This window comes from Apiospora phragmitis (assembly GCF_038363925.1).
Source record: "Apiospora phragmitis strain CBS 135458 chromosome Unknown utg000007l:1.0-2108841.0:1.0-2111359.0, whole genome shotgun sequence".
Taxonomy (NCBI): Eukaryota; Fungi; Ascomycota; class Sordariomycetes; order Amphisphaeriales; family Apiosporaceae; genus Apiospora; species Apiospora phragmitis.
The window spans coordinates 805,040-824,859 of record NW_027117405.1 but is presented as its reverse complement, the minus strand read 5'-3'; the positions used below and the strand labels follow the sequence as shown (position 1 = coordinate 824,859).

The 19,820-nt window shown below is 39.0% G+C and overlaps 4 protein-coding genes across 4 annotated transcripts; 3 read left to right on the top strand and 1 right to left on the bottom strand.

The window, feature by feature from the left end:
- Window positions 1–1,210: 1,210 nt before the first annotated feature.
- Window positions 1,211–2,951, bottom strand: PG994_007201 (iron-sulfur cluster-binding protein; the record flags this gene model as incomplete). Its single annotated transcript, XM_066858610.1, has 3 exons — window positions 1,211–2,037; window positions 2,153–2,597; window positions 2,670–2,951. 3 exons carry the CDS (start codon window positions 2,949–2,951, stop codon window positions 1,211–1,213), a joined length of 1,554 nt encoding a protein of 517 aa, XP_066715552.1.
- Window positions 2,952–3,794: 843 nt separating this feature from the next.
- PG994_007200 (uncharacterized protein) lies at window positions 3,795–5,133 on the top strand (the record flags this gene model as incomplete). The annotated part of the gene is made up of 4 exons (XM_066858609.1): window positions 3,795–3,881; window positions 3,962–4,141; window positions 4,196–4,377; window positions 4,488–5,133. 4 exons carry the CDS (start codon window positions 3,795–3,797, stop codon window positions 5,131–5,133), a joined length of 1,095 nt encoding a protein of 364 aa, XP_066715551.1.
- Window positions 5,134–5,438: 305 nt separating this feature from the next.
- Window positions 5,439–5,737, top strand: PG994_007199 (uncharacterized protein; the record flags this gene model as incomplete). The annotated part of the gene is made up of 2 exons (XM_066858608.1): window positions 5,439–5,524; window positions 5,575–5,737. 2 exons carry the CDS (start codon window positions 5,439–5,441, stop codon window positions 5,735–5,737), a joined length of 249 nt encoding a protein of 82 aa, XP_066715550.1.
- Window positions 5,738–7,841: 2,104 nt separating this feature from the next.
- PG994_007198 (uncharacterized protein) lies at window positions 7,842–8,582 on the top strand (the record flags this gene model as incomplete). The annotated part of the gene is made up of 1 exon (XM_066858607.1): window positions 7,842–8,582. The coding sequence occupies one exon, from the start codon at window positions 7,842–7,844 to the stop codon at window positions 8,580–8,582; it is 741 nt and encodes a 246-aa protein (XP_066715549.1).
- Window positions 8,583–19,820: the final 11,238 nt, after the last annotated feature.

Below are 19,820 nucleotides of genomic sequence, written 5' to 3'. Positions count from 1 at the left end.
TTGATATAGGTTGCATGTTCCAGGTGGGCACTTATCTCGATGGTCTCCTCTCGCCTTGCCTAAGTTAAGTATTGGTTATCAAATCAGCCCGCTGGTTGTTGGGGATGGGGGTTGCAGCCGCCCAGACCTCCCCCAGCTGTCCAAAAGTCCGGGGGCAAGAGACTTTCGAGCAAGTGCGAACTTTAAAAGTGCCCTATGGCCTATGCAGCTATGTATGTTATGTTTTAGTGGGCGAGTTAGTATGGGATGATTGATACTCGGGCTCTGACGAGAGGGTGAGGTCGACGGTAGGTCATAGGCCAGCGACCCCTGACTCGGGCGCAGGCAGGGCTCTCAAGCCAGCCCAGCTCTCCTCCAACCCAGCACCCCGGAAAATTGTTTACACTACCTAGCGCCCACATTCCTTTCAGTTTCTAATTCACCCATTCCTCGTTCAGCTTCGGTGCCGACTTTTCCAGCCCCCCACCTCGACGCTGCCGCCGATTGAGGTATGGTTCGGCCGCCGGGACGAAAGTGAGCTTACAGACAACCGCCGTCGCCGTGCTTGTGAAAGTCGTGATAGTGGATGGTTATGTCCGAGAGGTATGGGAGTGGAGGTTGTTGAACTTCTCAGAGCCCACAGGCAATCCACAACCCCCCCCCCCGCGACGAAAATAAGGTTCGACGATGAACTCAGCTGATTCATGATCTGGGAAGACGGGACTGGCCAGGATACGCGGGATGGGGTCCAGCACCGAGTCGTGTTCTCGAACCGCCCAACGGGTTTCCCCATGAAGCTACATACCCGTCTCTTCATTATCATGCCGCTAGAGCTGGCTGGCTGGCGCTGGCAGCCTATCAGGATGAAGAGCTCTCCACTGATTGGAAATAATCAGATACTTTATTTATATATAGTAGTAAAGAGCAGAGCCCGACGGGGACGGATGTCAGCCATCTGCGTCATCCGGCGGCGAATCACGCGCTCTCCTTTGCTGCCCTTCCGAGTTTCGTCCTTCTACTACTACTACTACTACTACTACTACTACTCAAAGGCAAAGGGCATCCGACGATGTCTGTCGACTTTTCTCATTTCTCTACCCGCAACCAACCAACCAACCAACCCGCATTCTTGTGATGACTAGCGGCGCGCATGCCCACCCCCACTCGCCCCATACCAGCATCATCATCATCATCATCTTGCATGTGCCTCCTTCATTCTTTCCTACTCCAATCACCACTCCAACTCGGTGCTTCGCTCTAGCAATAGGCACCCGCTAGTTGTCGCCCCGTCTCCCAGCCCGTCGAGGGCATTGCAAATCGCTTCGGCCTCTGCATCTGCATCAACACCAACACCAACACCAACCCCCAACGACTGTTGCTGCTGCTGTGAGCTTTCTCCTCTAGGCGCCGCCGAGATCTTCCCCGAGCCATCAATCGGGCAGTTGTTATTGCTGCCGCTGCCACCAGCGGTGGTAGCGGCCGTTCTAGACCCAGCTATATGTAACGAAGATGACGATGATGGTGAAGTCGTAGCATTAGTGTTAGTACCACTAGTGTTGGTAGGGCGCCGAAGTGCCGGGTTGATCTTCCGCCCCGCCAGCGTCTCGGCGCGCCCGTGGCTGTGGACGTGCCGCGAGAACTTGTCGAGCCGCTCGCGCACCGCGCTCTGCTGGAAGTCAAGGGCTGTCGGGCTGGCCATGCGGTGCCGCTTCAGGGCTGCGACGGCGGCGGCGAGCTCGGTGCGGACGATGTTCTCGATATTGACATCGTTATCATCCTTGTTCGGGCTTATGGTGGCACTTGTAGGAGTGGTAGTGGTAGTAGTAGTAGAATTTGGCCGATGAGGAGGTAAGTAAGTGCACTTCGCGAGGGACTTGTGGGCGGTGAGTGGCAGGGCCGAGATGAGGAGGAAGTCACCCGCGCCCAGGTCGCAGATGAAGGAGGCGTCGTCGACGTACTGCAAATGCAAACGGTGGGCTGACCAGAGGTAGGTCAGTGCCTTTTTGGACCAACGATAATGCAAGAAGCGGGTTCCGTCGAGGAACCAGGGCAGCAAGGCTATTTTTTGCGGTCAATCATCAGTCAGACAGTTCGTTCGCTCTTCGCGTTTTGCATAGCAGTGGAGGAGAGTATCTATCTTACTGGCGACTCTCCAGCCCACATCGACCTCCACTTCCCACTCCACCACCCCCGCCAAAGTCCAAGGTCCGCAGCGCGGGGCTGGAGATGTCAGTCCACGGGAACGCGTCCGCGAGCTCAGTGGCCAGATTGACGAAGACGAACCCGCCCGAGTCGATCCGCAGGTGGATCCGGAACAGCCCGTTGGCGGCGAAGTCGAAGCCACCGGCCTTGTCGTCCACGAACTCGGGCGCCTTCACTAGCTGGCCCGCTGTGTCGTACTGCCACCCATGGTACTTGCAAGCGAGCCGGAGCGACGACCCGCACGGCTTGCGCGCCACGGCGTGGGCCCGGTGCCGGCACACGTTGTGGAAGGCGCGGAGCGACGTGCCTTCGCCGTTTTGGCCCTGGATGACGAGGAGGGGGATGTCGGCGACGGTGTAGGTGCGGTAGTCGCCGGGTTTGGGGAACTGGGACGCGTGACCGATCATGGCCCAGCGCTGTTGGGTGCACAAGTGAGTACTATGTAAGCTTTTCCCATTTCTTCTTCCCGTTTTTGTACCACTACTTACTCTGTGTACGATGGCCCGCTTCTCCAGGTCATACGGGATCCGTTCGGCTCGGATGGCGACGCTGGATGTCCCCTTCTCTGCGGCGTTGAGGCCCGCCCGGCTGTTGGTCCCCGTTTCCGGCAGCACTTTACTATGCCACCATGTTTTCGGCTTATGCGTGCTGCTGACAAGCATCCAGGCCAAACAGGTGATGCAGACCAGAGCTAGTGACACGACAAGGAAGAGCTGTAGTGGCTCATACGCTCCACTGAGCAGTAGTTGTGTGGGATCCATAATAGACATTGTCACCGACTGACAGGTGAAACCTTCCTTGCTCTGCGAAACAAATAATAACGAATGTGGTTGTAGTGAAGTTAATCAAGTGAGGACTGGGATTTTATGATTAGAGTCGGCTTCCTTCATCAAGCTTTAGAATACATTTTCATTTCCAGGAAATCGTTCAAGAGGAGAAGAAGCACCATCACGGGTTACAAATAATAGCTATCGTGAGCACCAGGGGACTCGGTGTGTTTGTAAGGATCTTATTGGCTCTGGCTAGTGTGTCCTTATGTATGAAGACCTGACACACCGTTACATGATGTGACTTTATTTGATCCAATCATATCCCATGACGACACTGTCTGGACTTAAATATTACCGTAATAGGGAAACACACCCAGCCTGTCCTATCATATCATTACATCCTTACTACTAATAGCGCATGGCGTGGTTTATTTTTAGCGGGTATTATTCGGTTTTGGGACCCGAGATCGTTGTTCTTGGCTATTCTGCTCTTTTCGGGAAATTTGCTTTTCTTAATAATATGTAAAAAAGAGAAAGAAGAAAGAAGAAAGAAGAAAGAAGAAAGAAGAAAGAAGAAAGAAGAAAGAAGAAAGAAGAAAGAAGAAAGAAGAAAGAAGAAAGAAGAAAGAAGAAAGAAGAAAGAAGAATAAGTACTAAATAAACAAGATCCTAAATATTACCTAAATACATCGCTACATCAAACCTATTATGAAAAGGTAAAGCCCTCTTATACTAAATAAAAAAAGATTCGAGTAATACTATATCGATCATAAATCTGCGTTAATAAAGAATATAATCATTTCTAAAATTTATAATCTTGGCCTTAATAGCATAGAAGAAACGATGGCGGGTTTACAGAAAAGTCTCCCAGCATCCTGGTACTGCTCAAAACCCATCTACGAGCTTGAGCGGCAGTCTGTATTCCTGCAGGTAATTAGATTCTAGTTCCAAGAAAACCCCCCCGAATTGACCCACGAGAGGAACTCGGCTTACATATCCTCACTTTATAGGCATGGTATCTGCTAGGCCCCGTCACCAGGTACGCTGACGAGAAAGAAGTCCAGTACGAGCTTGCGGGCGTCAACTTCGTCGTGAAGCGCCTCGACGACGAGAACAACAACGAAAGCTTTCAGGTCACAAACCTGACGAACGTAAGTGAAGCTGCACTTCCTCAGCATCCCCTCTCTGTGGTCAGTCATACGTTGGACAATAACGCTGATGATAATGATGTGTTCTAATAATAGGATCGGGCACTCCCTCATAAGCTGACACGGACGGGGCTTCTGTTCGTGGCTCTCTCGCAGGATGCCCCTAGTTTCGAAGACTACTACCCGGGGTTGGAGGTCCTGACTGATCGGTTTGATTTCACTGAGCTCCCCTTCCGGAGGACGCTTTCATACAAGGGGCGTTTCAACTGGAAGACCATGTGAGTTTTTTCTCTGTTGACTCTTTTTTCTTTTCTGGGTTGTCACTCTTCAGGAAACGCAAAAGCTACGTGCGTACATGAATAAGCTCCTGCTAACCAAACCAAAACAGGGTGGACGGCTACCAAGAGTGCCTGCACTGCCAGTACACCCACCGAAGTTTCTGCGCGGTACCCACCGGCCCGTACGCCGTGCACAACCACGGCCACTACAGCCGCCACCTGGCGGACCCGTCCAAGCAGTCGGCCGACGGCGTAAACGTCGGCGACGGGCTATTCCTGTACTTCTTCCCGTCGTGCACGCTGAACCGGTACGGCGGCGGCATGACTTCGTTCCGCGTCTGTCCCGCGCCGGAGGGGGAGGACGATCCCCAAGTCACGCGCATGGAGTTCGACTACTACTACGCCCGGAAGAGCGGCAGCGGCGGCGACGGCGAGAAGGAAGAGGAGGAAGAGGAGGAAGAGGAGGAGGAGGAGGAGGAGGAGGAGAAGAAGGAGGCCTTCGAGGCCTATTTCCGGTTTGTGAGGAGGGTCGCTATCGAGGACTACGCGCTTTGCGAGACGGTGCAGGCTAACCTCGCGGCTGGGGTCTACTGCCAGGGTGTCCTCAACCCGGCTAAGGAGGGTGGGGTGGCGCACTACCAGCGGATGGTCCGGGATCGGGTGATTGGGGAGTTCCGGAAGCGGCAGCAGCAGAAACAGAAGGGGGAGGGGGAAGGGGAGTTTGTTGAGGTTGACGAGAAAGCAGTTAGCCACTAACTAAAAAGAGCTTGGTAGTGGCAATGCCCTCCAGGGTTGTTGTCAGTGCGTATGTTATTTTGGTCTGGTTGCATCTATTTAATGTTGACTAGGTACACACATCGAATGGCCAGTTGTTTTCGTATTTATTTGCGCTTCACACTAAAAATACATTTATTTGATCGTTGCTAGTAATTGATAAGTGATAACGCCCCTTTTGTCATCTAACTGTTTGTGACGTGTTCGACCCATCCTCGTCCCCATCACTCTCTGTCGTTGTGAGACTGAGCCGATTGATAAGCACCTTTCGTGTTGGTGCCGATAGAATGCTTCCCTTCTCAGTATCCAGACTCCAGTGCGGCCTGCCCTCAGTCGAAACGGCACAGCCAGCCGTTGGGCTGTTAAGCGTCTTGTTAGTGTTTGACCACCGACTTCCGATTGGAGGGTGACTCTCATTAATAGGGCTGTTGGTATCAGACTGTGGCGTTCGATAGCCCGGAGATGGCCGGATGACGATCTGGAACTCCGTGTTATCGTCTTCGAAGCCGTGCTCTTCTTCCTGCTCAACACCGCCACCATTGGAGACGGCAGCAGCGACAGCAGCGTCGCGCAAATTGCTTGCTGACGGCTTCTTCAGTGCAGGTGGTAAGCGAGCCATCGGCTGTCGTCGGGCATGGATGCGGCGCGCACGTTCTTGGGCCTCCCGCTTGCGCCGCTGCAGGATGGCGCAACGGATTGCAATGGCTAGGAGCGCGAGGAAGATGACGAAGGAGACCACGACGGCGACGATTATCGTGATTTCGTCCGGTGACAGCTTCCCGTTGTCCTGGCTGTTGGGTAGACTTATTGGGTGGCCGGTGGGAGGAGTAGCCTGCGTCCGCTCCAGTGACGACGACGACAACATCAGTGCTGCTGGCCGCTGTGGGATGATGACGGTGGATGATAGGATTGGTGTTGTTGTTGTTGTTGTTTCTGCCGGAGTGGCGAAGTTTAAGACTTGTGGAGTGATTTGGGGTAATGAGGGAGAAGGTAGTAGGTTGGGTATATCTTCTGAGGCTTCCGTCTTGAGGGATGCCAATGGGGAAGCAAGTGTGCTAGTCGAGGCTGTCGGTGCGGGAAGAAACACAGACACGTGAACACGCTCCGTGGTTGGCTCGGAAGCTGGAGTGGAAGGGGCGGCATCTTGAGCAGACGAGGCCTCTGAGCTAACGACAGTCGTGGTAGTAGTCTGAGTCGAAGTCGAAGTTGAGCAGGTAGTAACCCTGAGATTCTTCTGCTTTATCACTCGGGCGGATTCCGCCTCTTCCTGGGAACTACCTCTGCCGCCCTCGTCCACGGTCCCATTATAGCCGCGCTTCAGTGTCAACGCAGGCCACCAGAAGGTACCGGACGATGTTCTTCTTCTGAGCAGAGCCATGATGATGGTATCAACGGGATATGAAGCCTCAGTCTGCTGAATACAGAACTGAGAGAAAAAGGAGTGCACCTGTGGGCAGAAACTGTGTTCATGGCCAAATTAAGTATTATTTTCACGTCTCACATGTGGGAAGATCGAGTGGATCATGCCCGTTTTGATACTCCCCAGGAAAAACGGCGATGGGTTTTATCCGTATAACGGTCAGGTCTCGAGAGGCACGTGCAAAGAAAGTCGTTGATGGCATGTTGAGAATGCCGCATGCCGCCAACCTCCAGTCGCATCTTACCCAAAGACCCATCGATGGCAAACTTCACCCTCCTTGACAGGAGCCGAGCCGCTGTTTGCCATTTCAATCTGCGACCGTTTCGACCCGTGATCTGGTCCGCTCAGGCTTCGACAGATGATTGCGGATTTTCAAGTCCAAGCGTGAGCGAGCCGTGTGGGAGTAGTCGACGACGGGTAAATACATTGAGGGGCATTAACGAATCAACCACCACGTGCTCCGCACGGCACGGCAAATATGGGAAACCCCCTGCAGCTCCGCAGATGCTTTCTAGATCATGCAGAATGGAGCTTGGACAATGGGGGCATGTTTGATGCAGAGACTTTGCTAAGCGAACGAGCCCGAGGGAAAAGTCCTCGTGTGCTGTGCTGGCACATCATTTCTCCTCATGGCTAAGAATTCCAAGGAAAGATAAAGGGGTAATCATATGAAATGGCTTTTGTCCATGGATTCGCATATATATATCAGATGAGCTGAATAGCTTCACCTCTGAAGATCACAATGTTTGGGATTGACCCCAAATAGCAAGAACATGCCCCTTAGTCATCATCCCAGTGACAATTGCTGGAGGAAAACAGACTGGATATCGTAAATGCGTGAGCCACCAACTGTTATTACACCCAAGTGAATAGCATCACATAGTCTCTGTCTAATACTTCAGCCTTGAAAAATATGGGTGCAATAACTGGCATCAAATTTCAGTCACGATGGATGTCACAAAAGATTACATAAAGTTCCAGTGATGTTTTCATCCTAAAGGGAGGTATAGGACATATATCAACAAGTACGTAATCATGGCCAGCTAGGTAGGTAGTTAGGAAGCCACATACCTCAAGCTAGGGAATGCATTCATCGCTCCTTCTTCCAAATCCACCCAGTCCATTACCAAGGAACCGCAACTGGCCCATTAGGCAACAACAAACTTGCAAAGTTTTATCCCCACCAGAAATCAATTCCCACACAACTTCATCACTCCCCGTGATTTGTGCTTTCTGATGTGATCTCCTGCCTCGTTCCAAAGCCTGCACCATGGAGGAAACCGGAATCCTCCACGAGATCGATCCAGATGGCGACATCGAGCTAATCCTGCAAAATCCAAATGCACCATTCGCAGTGTGGGTTCAGGATCAAGGCACACCTGCAGCGAAGAAACGGAAGTACAACACAGCCTTTGGCAGAGAGCCGTCTTTATTCCATTCTGTTGATCAATGCTACACCCACAGTGTCGCTAGTAACGCTGCTCGTCGTCGTGTCGAATCTACCGCAACTCCTGCACCTGCTCAGGACGAACAACGCAAACAGCAAACTACAATCCGCTTTCGAGTTTCCTCCAAGCACTTGGCATTGGCTTCAGTTTCCTTCAGGAACTTCCTCCAAGATGATTCACAAGGTGGCAATGCTTCCACATTTAAGACGTCCGGTTGGGACCCAGACGCAATGCTTATTCTCATGAACATCATCCACGGCCGTCACGGAAGTGTCCCGACAAAAGTCAATCTTGAGATGTTTGCCAAGATTGCCGCCCTCACTGACTATCCCGGATGCCATGAAGCGGTCATGTTCTTTGCAAGAGGATGGATATCGAAAATGTCTGTCACTACCCCAAATAAATACGACAGAAACCTCGTCCTATGGCTTGCTGTTTCTCGAGTCCTCTCTCGGCAAAGCATATTTGTGGTGATGGCCAAGGCTGCTATAATGTACAGCAAAGGGCCTATTCAGACGTTGGGTCTCCCCATACCTCAGCAAGTAGTTGGTAAGCAGCGGTGAAAACACATTTCAATTCGACGACTGACCCATTCACCACATATCATTGACCAGCGAAGACAAGATGCGCTGGATCAAGTCATTACCCGATTTCAACAGCTTAAGCCAGCTGACGGTGCTACGGTCACCCCATGCAACGGCGACCCCTAAATTTAGATAGCCCCTGACAGCACCACATATAAATCAGTATATAAACCAGTCAGCTTTTGATTTATAATTAATTAAATAATACTATCTTTTTTCTTTTCTTTTCCTCTTTTTAATAAGCTGTAAACTTAATAAGCTGTAAACTTAATAAGTTAATACTATAATGCGCGATTTAAAATGTTATAAATAGCTCGTTAATAAAACAAGCCGCCGAGAAGTATAATATCTTTAAAATAATTCTAAAGGCTTAGATTTACGGCCGTAAAATTATAAGATAATAGAATAAGTCTTTTTAAGCCTTAATAATAGCGGAAGAGTCTTAAATCGTAACTTAATACCTTATATAATAATTATAATCTAGGCTACTCACCGGCGTACATTATTTTCCGAATATTTACTTAATAGATTTTTTAAATTAACGAGATTAATATAATGCTCGGTAAATACTAGGTTAAAAGATTTATTACTCGTTATTTATTTATCGATACTATTTTTTTTAAAAGGATAAATTTCTTAAGGCTTAACGTAACTTTTATAGAAAAAAATTATCGAGTTTTTCGAGCGGCTTAATAATCTTATTTTAAAATCGATCCCTTTAGAGTTTCGGTTTAATATTAATAAGAGTAATAATTAACTCGACTATAAAACGAATATAATAATTATTAAACTTATTAAACTTATTAAAATAAAGAGAATATTAATTATAAACTCTTTTAATTAAAAATAAGCTTTTATAATTAAATATAATAACGCTTTAAACTAAGCCTTACCTCTTTTTATTATATTTAAAGGTTAATAGGTCTAATAATAATAATTTATAAGGAAGGAGGACACACTAATAAATATTATAAAAGATTAAGTCTTTACGACATCCCTTAAAGGCTAGACTAAAAAGGATCTAGCCTTAGTATAGCTAAATAAAGTCTTTATCCCTTATATAAAGCTTAAAAACGAGGACTAATAGCGGCTTATTATCTTAAATAGCCACGCTAGCTATATAAATAAGGATTTTATTATAACGTGCTTAAAGTATAAAATATAGCTTCTTTTTCTTCCGGCATACTCGTCGCACTTATTATAACCTTTAAATCTTAATCCTTTTAATATATTAAAAAATATTTACTATTAAAAAATAACCCTATATTATATAAGGCTTAATAATATAAATATAAATAAAAAAAACTTTTGATATTATAAATTAATTAAAAAGTTTATTTTTCAACTATATATAATAACTAGCGGCTAGGCCGTAACTAGTATATTCTTTCGCGATATTAATAAGCCCTTTAATAATTAAAACTAGAGAATAAAAGACTAGGTAAAAGTAGGACTATTTAAGCCTCCCCTTAACGTTTTTAATAAATAATTCTCCTCTATAATATTATTAATACCTATAACTAGCCGCTAAATTAAAAAATTAGCGGATACGTGTTATAAACCGACCTAACCATGCGACTAGACCCCACTCACTAGAACGGAACTACCATACCCCGACTAGGTTACGACGTTACAACTATTAACCGTATTATTAACTATATTAATATAAACTCCCTTATATTATAAAAGCGCATAAACATAATTACGAGGATATCCTAAATAGCGAAAAAACAGACCCGACCCGGGAAAACAGCTAGGAAGGAGCCACGGGACGAGGAGCGACTAGATCACCGCTCTGGTAAATAAGCCAGGAGCGACGAGATCACGACGCCCTTAAGTGAGCCACTAGAATAGATCACCGTGATCTAAAGGATAGATTACCGTGAGTTAATAACGGGATTACCGTGAGCTAACGGACGATCTAACGAATTAATAAAAAAGGAGATTAAATATATAACGACGGGCGTTCCTTATATATTTTATATAAATACTCTTTATTTTAATAATTAATTTAAATATTAATCTTAATATATTAATAAAGTAAATAGTTTTAATAAAACTATTATAAATACTCCTAAGCCTACGTACCTTAGTTACCTTCGTTCTTATAAGCTATTACCCGCTATATTAATAGGAGCGACTCTTATCGCACGTTTAAATACTCTCTCGTATTGCTAATATAAACCCTAGTACGTCTTACTAGGTTTCTTTTAAAACCCGGATAGCGTTCGTTATAATACGCTTAATAATAATAATATTATTTTTAATAACGCGACGCGCCGGGTTTTATTTTAAAAGCTTTAAAAGAGTTTAAATACTTTAAACGGCTAGATTAGCTAACTAGAGCCAGAGAAATTAGTTTTAAAAAGTAATTTAAAAAAAAAGAAGTAAAAAGAGGAAAAAGTAATACTTAACCTTAATTAAAAATTTACGCGTATACGAGATACTATAGTAATTAAGAGGGAAATAAATAGCGTTACACCGGAACCTTAAGCTATTACTTTTTTATTATTAGCGCTAGAAGCCGTTATAATTAAATCTAACTTTAAATTTAAGATTAAAAGTGTTATAAAAGCGTTTCGAGATTAAAACGGTATTTTTAAGATTTTATATTAATTTTTAATTAAATTATTCGTATTATTATTATATAATATTATTGTTAGTTTTTAGGGTCGCCGTTATATGAGGTGACCGTAGCACCGTCAGCTGGCTTACCATCTACTTTGCAGATGTCCGAAAAAAGTGCTCGTTCGAATGCTCGTCAATGCTACTAGGTGCCTTTACCAAGCAGTTGCAGGCCAATGGACTCATCGACCTGTTACCTACTAGGCCATTCTCTGGTTTCAGCGTTTCCGGAGTATTGGCTGCCGTGCGTAAATTCGACTCGCCTATATGGGTTGAACACTCAAGTGGTGAGGATGGGCAGGTCCATGGTTATAAACTTTATACGTTTATAAAGGAAATAATTAATGGTATTAAAGAGGGAATTAAAGAGATGAAGCTAGGTGAGTAATAGAAAAGGGTAAAAACGTCGTGCTAGAATATAATGATTAAGTTGCCCAGCATATTCGCGGGATAACGAAGACGCTAGCGTTATTATAGTTATGTTATAAGATTCGACTTTAAGCTATTATTACTCTTAGTTATTACTGTTTATTAAAAATGTTATATATTAAATAATAATAATATATTAATTAATTAAAATAATTATATTTATTACGTTTTAATAAATAATTTAATACGTATATGTTTAAATATTAAAGACTTTATTAAATAAGCTCTCGTATATACGGTGGTTCCGGTTTTAATCGGGGTTTAATCGTTTTTATTCTATTATTTATATCTATTTTTAGTACGAGCTACGAGGGGTATCGTATACCCCTTTTAATAAAACAGGAAAGGGGTTCGTACGCGTAAGTACGTAGCACCCCTTTTAAAATAATATAGAAAACCTTAGTTCCTGCTGTTCTAATACTGGTAACTTTTTATTTTAACGATAGACTTAGCCAGCTCCCCTTATTAAAACGAGTCTTCCTGTTGTAAGGGTTTCGTACGGATGGGTTGCGCTAATCCGGTATTCGGTACCTGCTTAAGCCGTATAGGTAATGCTATACCTTTTTAATATTATTTTTATTAAGTAGCAGGTCTCCTTAATTAGTTATTTTAATTATCTAATAATAATAACGGTATTAAGGAAAAATTATTATATATTAACGCGTCTTCCTTCTCGTTATAAATTAAAAAGAACTTGTTAGAATAGCTAGAACTAAAGCTATCTATATTACTTTAAAAAGGGTGCTACGTACCTATACGTACGAACCCCTTTCTTATTTTATTAAAAGGGGTATACGATACCCCTCGTAGCTTGTATTAAAAATAGATATAAATAATAAAATAAAAACGATTAAACCCCGATTAAAACCGGAATTACTATATATACGAGAGCTTATTTAATATTAATTAATAATTACCCGTAGCGATTATAAATTAATAAAAATAAAGAGACGGTTTTACGCCCTTACTGATATAAAGGCGACCGTGTTAAAGAGCCTCGAGAATTTCCGCCCGTTAAAGATTCGAAAGAAAAGCCGAACTGAATTAACCGTACGAGGAGGAACCCCTTTTCCCGAGTATATATTATAAAGAGGAGACTAGGTTCCGAATTATATATAAAACTAATTAAACTATATATAATTATATATTTAAATAACTTTATTATATAATCTATAAAACGATAACCCTTATTAAATAGAATTAATCGCGGTCGGCGAATCGGGATCGAGCCCGGACGTACCGAACCTAGATAGACCGACGACTTTAAACCCCGAACTACTTATATATAAAGAAGTATCCTAAAATACCGGGATTTTTTTAATAGTTTAAAAAAAGAACGTTAACTTCGCTCTTTAAGAACTCGAACTTTTAAAAATACTTTCCGAAAAAGATAATACTCGAACTATTTACGATATATTTTATATAATACTTCTTAAAATATTATATATTAAAAATAAAAAGAACATTTTTTTAAAAAGCGTTTAATATAAAGTTTGAAAAATAAACCGAATACTAATTCGGTTAAATTAACCGTATATTTTAAAAAAAGTTCTATTATTACCTCGAAGGAAACGGAATTAATATATTAATAAGCGGATCTTTTAAAAGTAAGCTCGTACGATTAATATTACCGGCCGCTCCCGTATACTAATAAGACCGACCGGTAGAACCGACTTCGGAAACCTGAAAAGAGGATATTTTATACCCTTCCTTAGAATAAATAGTCGAATAACCGCCGCCTAAACGAGAAACACCCGGTCTCCGTACGGAGCAATCGTTCGCGATACTACGGGACACTCCAGGCCCGACGTTTAACCTTAAATTCCTAAATACCTAAACGTCGTAAGATATTGTCCCTTTTTTTTCTCTAACTCCGGTACCGCCAGATTAGACCGTATAATTATCTAGTCTAGTGTACGTTACGGAATACGATATCTTTTTAAGCCGAGCTATTTATAACGGCAAAATCGATTAAAATAAGGTCGTTACTTTCTCGAAGGTGTAGAAAAAGGAAAAGAACTATACCGGTAAGCCGTACGATATCTTTTATGATAAAGTATAGATATTTATCGGAATATATTAACGGCTAGATATATTAAAAAACTAATATTATATAATCTTTTTAAATATTCTTTCTAGCCGTGCGAGGTATTTTATTTTAATTATATTAAATTTAAAAAGAGATAAAACGAAATATATTATTTAATAAATTTATACTTTAATACGATAATAAATTATATATAATATTTTATAAATTAAATAATAACTTTTTTTATACGAGTAAAAAGTAAAAACGTTAAGAAATAATTTATTAAGGTTTTAGAAATCTTATTAAATAAGCTTTAACTCGTATAACGAGCTTTCGGAAAAAGATTTAAAAAAGAGATCGCTTTTTATACCTCCGTCGTAAAAACTTATCGAGGAGTTTTAAAACTTTTATTAATCCTTATTTATTAAAAATTAATATATAAAACGTTATTTTTAAACCTTTATATATTATTAAGTATAATAACGGATTAAATATTATTAAAATAATATTTAATGGAAGAATTATATTAAAACCCGGTTATAAATACGTATTTAATTAATAAACGGTTTATAAATAACTATACGAAAAGAAACTAACTAACTTACGGTAATAAATTACTATATAATAGCCGATTATTAGGATAGGAAAGGATCTAGCGACCCGCCGGCACTTTCTGACCAAGATTACCGTACGAGAACTGGAAGTTTAAACGAAGAACCTGCCGAATCTGTTATAAGTAAAGCTATTAATTAATAAACTATTTAGCCGAAGAATAGTTCCGAGTAAGGAATTAATATTTCTAAGCGTGCGATAGTGTTGGATAAGGCCCCTTTTTTTAAAATAAGTATGAAACGTTCGTTTAGAATTAAAAAAAGGATAAAAAAGAGTTAAAAAATAATAAAAAAGAGTATAAATACCTCGATTTAGAAGATATATAATAAAATATTATTTATTTAACGGATGCCGCGTTCTACTACCGGCTTATTAACGAGGATATTTATTTAAAAACTATTATATAAGCCGATTAATTTAACCTTAATAGCTCGTATAGCTAAACTTATTAAAAAGAGTTTTGAAATACCGGCGCCGCCCTGTTTTTAATAATCGGAAAGCTTTAAATAGAGGCTTATATACGAGAAAACCTAAATATACGAATCGATTAAACCCCGGGAAGCGCCGAAATTAAATTTAAAAATTTAAAGCCTATTTCGTCGATTAAAATAATTAATATATAAAACTTATTAAAAATAATAAAATATTATATTTTAAATATTATAACTTTTTTTTTATTTTTATTATATAATATTAACCCGTTTAAAACGTATTATAATAATATCTTTAACTTTATTATACAAAAGGATAACGAAATACTCTTTATAATTAAAAAATAAGGATACCCGTTCTTTAATACCGGCCGTACGAAAACAACGTTATATTTTACCGAAAAACAGTTTTAATACCTTTACCAACGTTTTAAATACCTTCGCATAAAAAAGCTCTATACTTTCTTAAAAAACGCCGGCTATAATAACGTTAACCTTACTATTCTTAATAAGATTTAAAAGTTTTACTCTTAATATTAAACGTACGATCCGGTATTATAAAGATTTAAATTCTCGTTATAAAATAAATACGATTTTAATTACGAAATTATCGTAAACATCGTTTATATTAACGGATAAAACGTATTTTATGTAATCGATTCGAGTACGTCCTTTTAAGCGGCTATATTCTTATATTCACTTAATATATAAAATATTTAAAATATCCTTTATAAATATTAAATATATGTATATTAAAGACCCTTTAATTATATCTCGCATAATTCGGGTACGCATTTTTAAAGAGAGTTTCGCGATTACATATAAATAATAAGAATTACTTATAAATAAATATTTATTAATGCTTATTAAGTAATAAATAAGATTAAACGAGCATACGTTCCGTTACGTAAAGCCTTTAATATTTTATAAAAAAATTTCGGTTATTATATAAATATCGAAATAATACTTTAAATAATAATTAAAGCTTTAAATAATACGGCTGGCCCTAACGGCCTAATACCTACCCTACTTATATTTAAAATATACCCTCGTATTAATAAGAACTTATTACCGTTATTAAAAATCTAAGTACGAAGAGAAGCTATACAGAAAATAATAAAGATACTTCGGAAAATATATATAAATATCGATATTTACTGAGCTTTAAATACCCGGAATAAATTAGTTATTTAAAATATTTTAATACTCCTACTCAAGAATAAAGTCCTAGTTTAGCGGGAAAAAGAAGGATAAACCGGACCATATAAGATAGCAGCTATTAAAAACCGTATAATCTAAGTAGATACCCTAAATAGCCCAAAAGCCTTTCGAATAACCCAAATTAAGCCGTATTACTAAGAAGAGGCCGAAAAACCGCGTAACGAGCCGGATATATAACTAGATTTAGAATAGCCGGTAAATACCCTAAATACTAAACCGATAACCGAGGAAATTACGATAACTCCCGTATAACGGGGCCGAGGACAACCTAGAAAATACCTACTCCGGAATACTCGAGCCGTTATATTTTTTATTTAAAAAGAACAAGAGAATTACGAGTTAATAATTAAACTTTAATAAGACGGGGTTATTACCTCGTTTAAATACCCGTTCTAAAAGTCCGACGTAAAAGAGATTAATAATCTCGTTATACGAAAGGTTTTCGAATTTATTCGATTCGACCCAAATAAATATACCGGCCGGAGAATTTTCAAAATACGGCTCGTATAAGAAATCAAGGGTAAAACTACGAAGCCGTACAAAAAGTCTAGGCTCATAATACAGGGCTACGAAAATATAGAAAAAGAGGCTATTTTAACCCAGTTACCGATAATCCAGCGGATGAGCTAAAGACTCCTTTTAGCCCTCGGACCGACCCTGATCCAAAACTTTAATATACGAGGCGAGCTACGCGATATTATATAGGCGTATACTTAGTTATATAATAAGCTAAACCGACTAATCTATGCACGCTTACCGATAAAGCTAAAAACTTAATACCTCGAAGGAACGCTACTTTAAATCGTATTACCCCTATACGGACTAATAGAGTTAAGATTTTATTAATTTAAAACGTATTATAATTATTATATATAAAATTTAAAAATAACCGTATTAATATATAATACCTATTTATTATTTATTATAAAAAAACCGAATACTTTTAATATTATAATAATATAAATTAACGATACATTTAGCTTCGCTATAACCCTTTTTTTAAAAAAAAAAAGAAAAAAAGCTAATAAAGGAATAATTCCGTATAAAACTAAAGAACATCTTAATTAAAAACACGCCGATCGAGTTTAATAAAAATAAAATTCGATTAAAATTATACGATATCCTTTTCGAATAAAAAGGACAAGCTAATTAATTAAAACTTATTAACCCGAAAACTATCGATAAAAGCTAGTAATACGTCTCTTAACGTACGAAAAGGGCATATCTCGTATCTATTTATCAGCTAGAGGCAGCGTATAACCTATCTATCGCCGCTTAAATATAAACCCTAAAAGATAAAAATATTAAAATCCTAAACATACGAATTAATTAATAAATCCAGAATTAGATACGCGGCTTAAAATATATCCCGCTTAACCTTTACTATATAAAAATATATATTTTTTATTAACGGCTCGTTTATAAATAATAAAAACCTAACCTCTTAATTTAGATACTTAATCTTATTAAGCTAAAAGATTTATTATATAAAAGATAAATTCTAAATTTATAATAATATTATTTATTAAAGCTCGATTAAATATAAAAAAATTATTAAAAACGTATTAATTAACGAATTATATAGTATAACCTTCGGTATAAATAGCGGTATTATATTAAATATTACGCTTAAAAAAATCGTATAAATATTAAAATTTTAAAATATTCTAATAACCCTTTATATAAATTCGAGATCATTTTACGATTACCTAATTAAGCTAGGTATAATAAACGAGAAAATGCTTATAATTAATATTATATCCCTCCGGGAATCGTATAAAAAAAAGGAGATATTAAAGGTTTACTATATTAATAATAGAAATAATCCGGCAAATACTTTTATTAAAGTATCCCTAAACAAGGCCCTCGAATAACTAATCTCGATAAACAGCCTCACCGTACACACGAAAGCGTATATCGAAAGGCTAAACTCGCACGGCGAGTAATTAAAAAAAAGAGATATAAAAAAAAAGAGATTTCTTTTATTAATCCTTCTTTATATAATTATTATTAATATATTTTATTTATTAAATATTATATAAAAATTAAAAAAAAAAACCGTAATATATTATAATTTAAACGAATAATACGATAAAAATAACCGTATAAAAACGCTACTTATATATATATAAAAACTATTTACTTTATTTATTACTAACTTATCGTTATATAACCATTACTTTAACTCTATCACCACTACCTCCATTCTCGTTATTATCGGGATTAAGGTTTACGAATCGTGAACTGTAATATAAACACCGGTTACTGTGCGAAGCTTAAATGTATAAAGTATAAGCGCCGTCCTAGTATCCGTCGAAATGAACGTACTTACGGAACAGAATACAGGACTGGACGCACCGATTATTATAAACGCTATTAATATTACCGCGCGACTAGACGAGAACCGTATAGAAGTAACCCTCGCAACGAATAATACGAGCGAACAGGCGGCGAATATTATCGTTTACCGGCACGCGTATCTCGATATCGCGGCTCGGTAAGTTATAAACGCGAACTTCCTTATTTTATCGTACGAAATTAATAAACGTTAAAAACTAAAAAAAAATAAGATATTATATATTAATATAAAATATAAATATAACTTATTAATTTTAAATTAAAAAAGTTAATAATATTACTTAACGTTAATTACGATTAACTATATTAATAATAATAATATTAGAAAAATTAATAATTTATTAATTAAATATCGCGTAAATATATATATATATATTTATAAATATATATATAAATATATAATTTATTTTTATATAATATTTTAAAAAAGAAAATATATATATATAAAAAAAAAAATTTATACTATACGAATTATTTATATATAAAAAAATATTTATTTATAAAACTACTCTTATTAATCCCTTATAAGGTATAACGTATTAAAATATGCGACGGTCCCCCTATTACTATTACTACTTTCGGACGAACAACTAGAATAACTAATCGAGTAAACCTGCCACCTAGCCAAAACGACGTCAAGAAGGTATAGCATTACCTATACAGTTCAAACAGGTACCTAATACCGGATTAGAGCAACCCAACCGTACAAGACCCTCGTAGAGAGAAAACTCGTATCTAAAAAGGGGAACAAGCTAATTCTATCGCTAAAATAAAAAACTATTAATATTAAAATAACTAGAACTAAAGCTATCCATATTACTCTAAAAAGGGTATTACATACCTACGCGTACAAACCCCTTTCTTATTTCATTAAAAGGGGTATACGATACCCCTCGTAACTCCTATTAAAAATAAACATAAATAATAGAATAAGAACGATTAAACCCCGATTAAAACCGGAACCACCGTACATACGAGAGCCCATTTAATAGAACTATTTAAAAGTAATAATAATAATAAATACCCGTTTTCGTATACCGAATTACGTTATACTTTATTAAAAATCGTATCTCTTTTTTTTTTTACTTACCGTATAAGTCTAGCCGCTCGATATACGTTTTTATATATACGGTAAGGCTATTCGTCGAGACTATCTACTCGAGGGCTTTATTTAGGGATTTCTTAGTAAAGGCGTCTATAGGGTTATTTCGGCCGTCGACCTAGCAGATCTCCGAGATCTCCCTTTTTTGTATAATTCTCGAAGCGATATAATATCGATTATTAATCTTTTCTCGTTTATTATTCCTAGTTTAACTAAATATTCGTTAAATAAATATCCTCGCTAATAAGCCGGTAATAGAACGCGGCGTCCGTTAAATAAGTAATGCCTTATCGTACGTTTTCCGGATCGAAATAGTCGTACTCTTTTTTATCGTCTTTTAGCTCCTCTTTTTTCCCTTCCTAGTTTCGGACGAAATCCTTATATTTTTCCTAGGTAAGGAGATCCTGTCC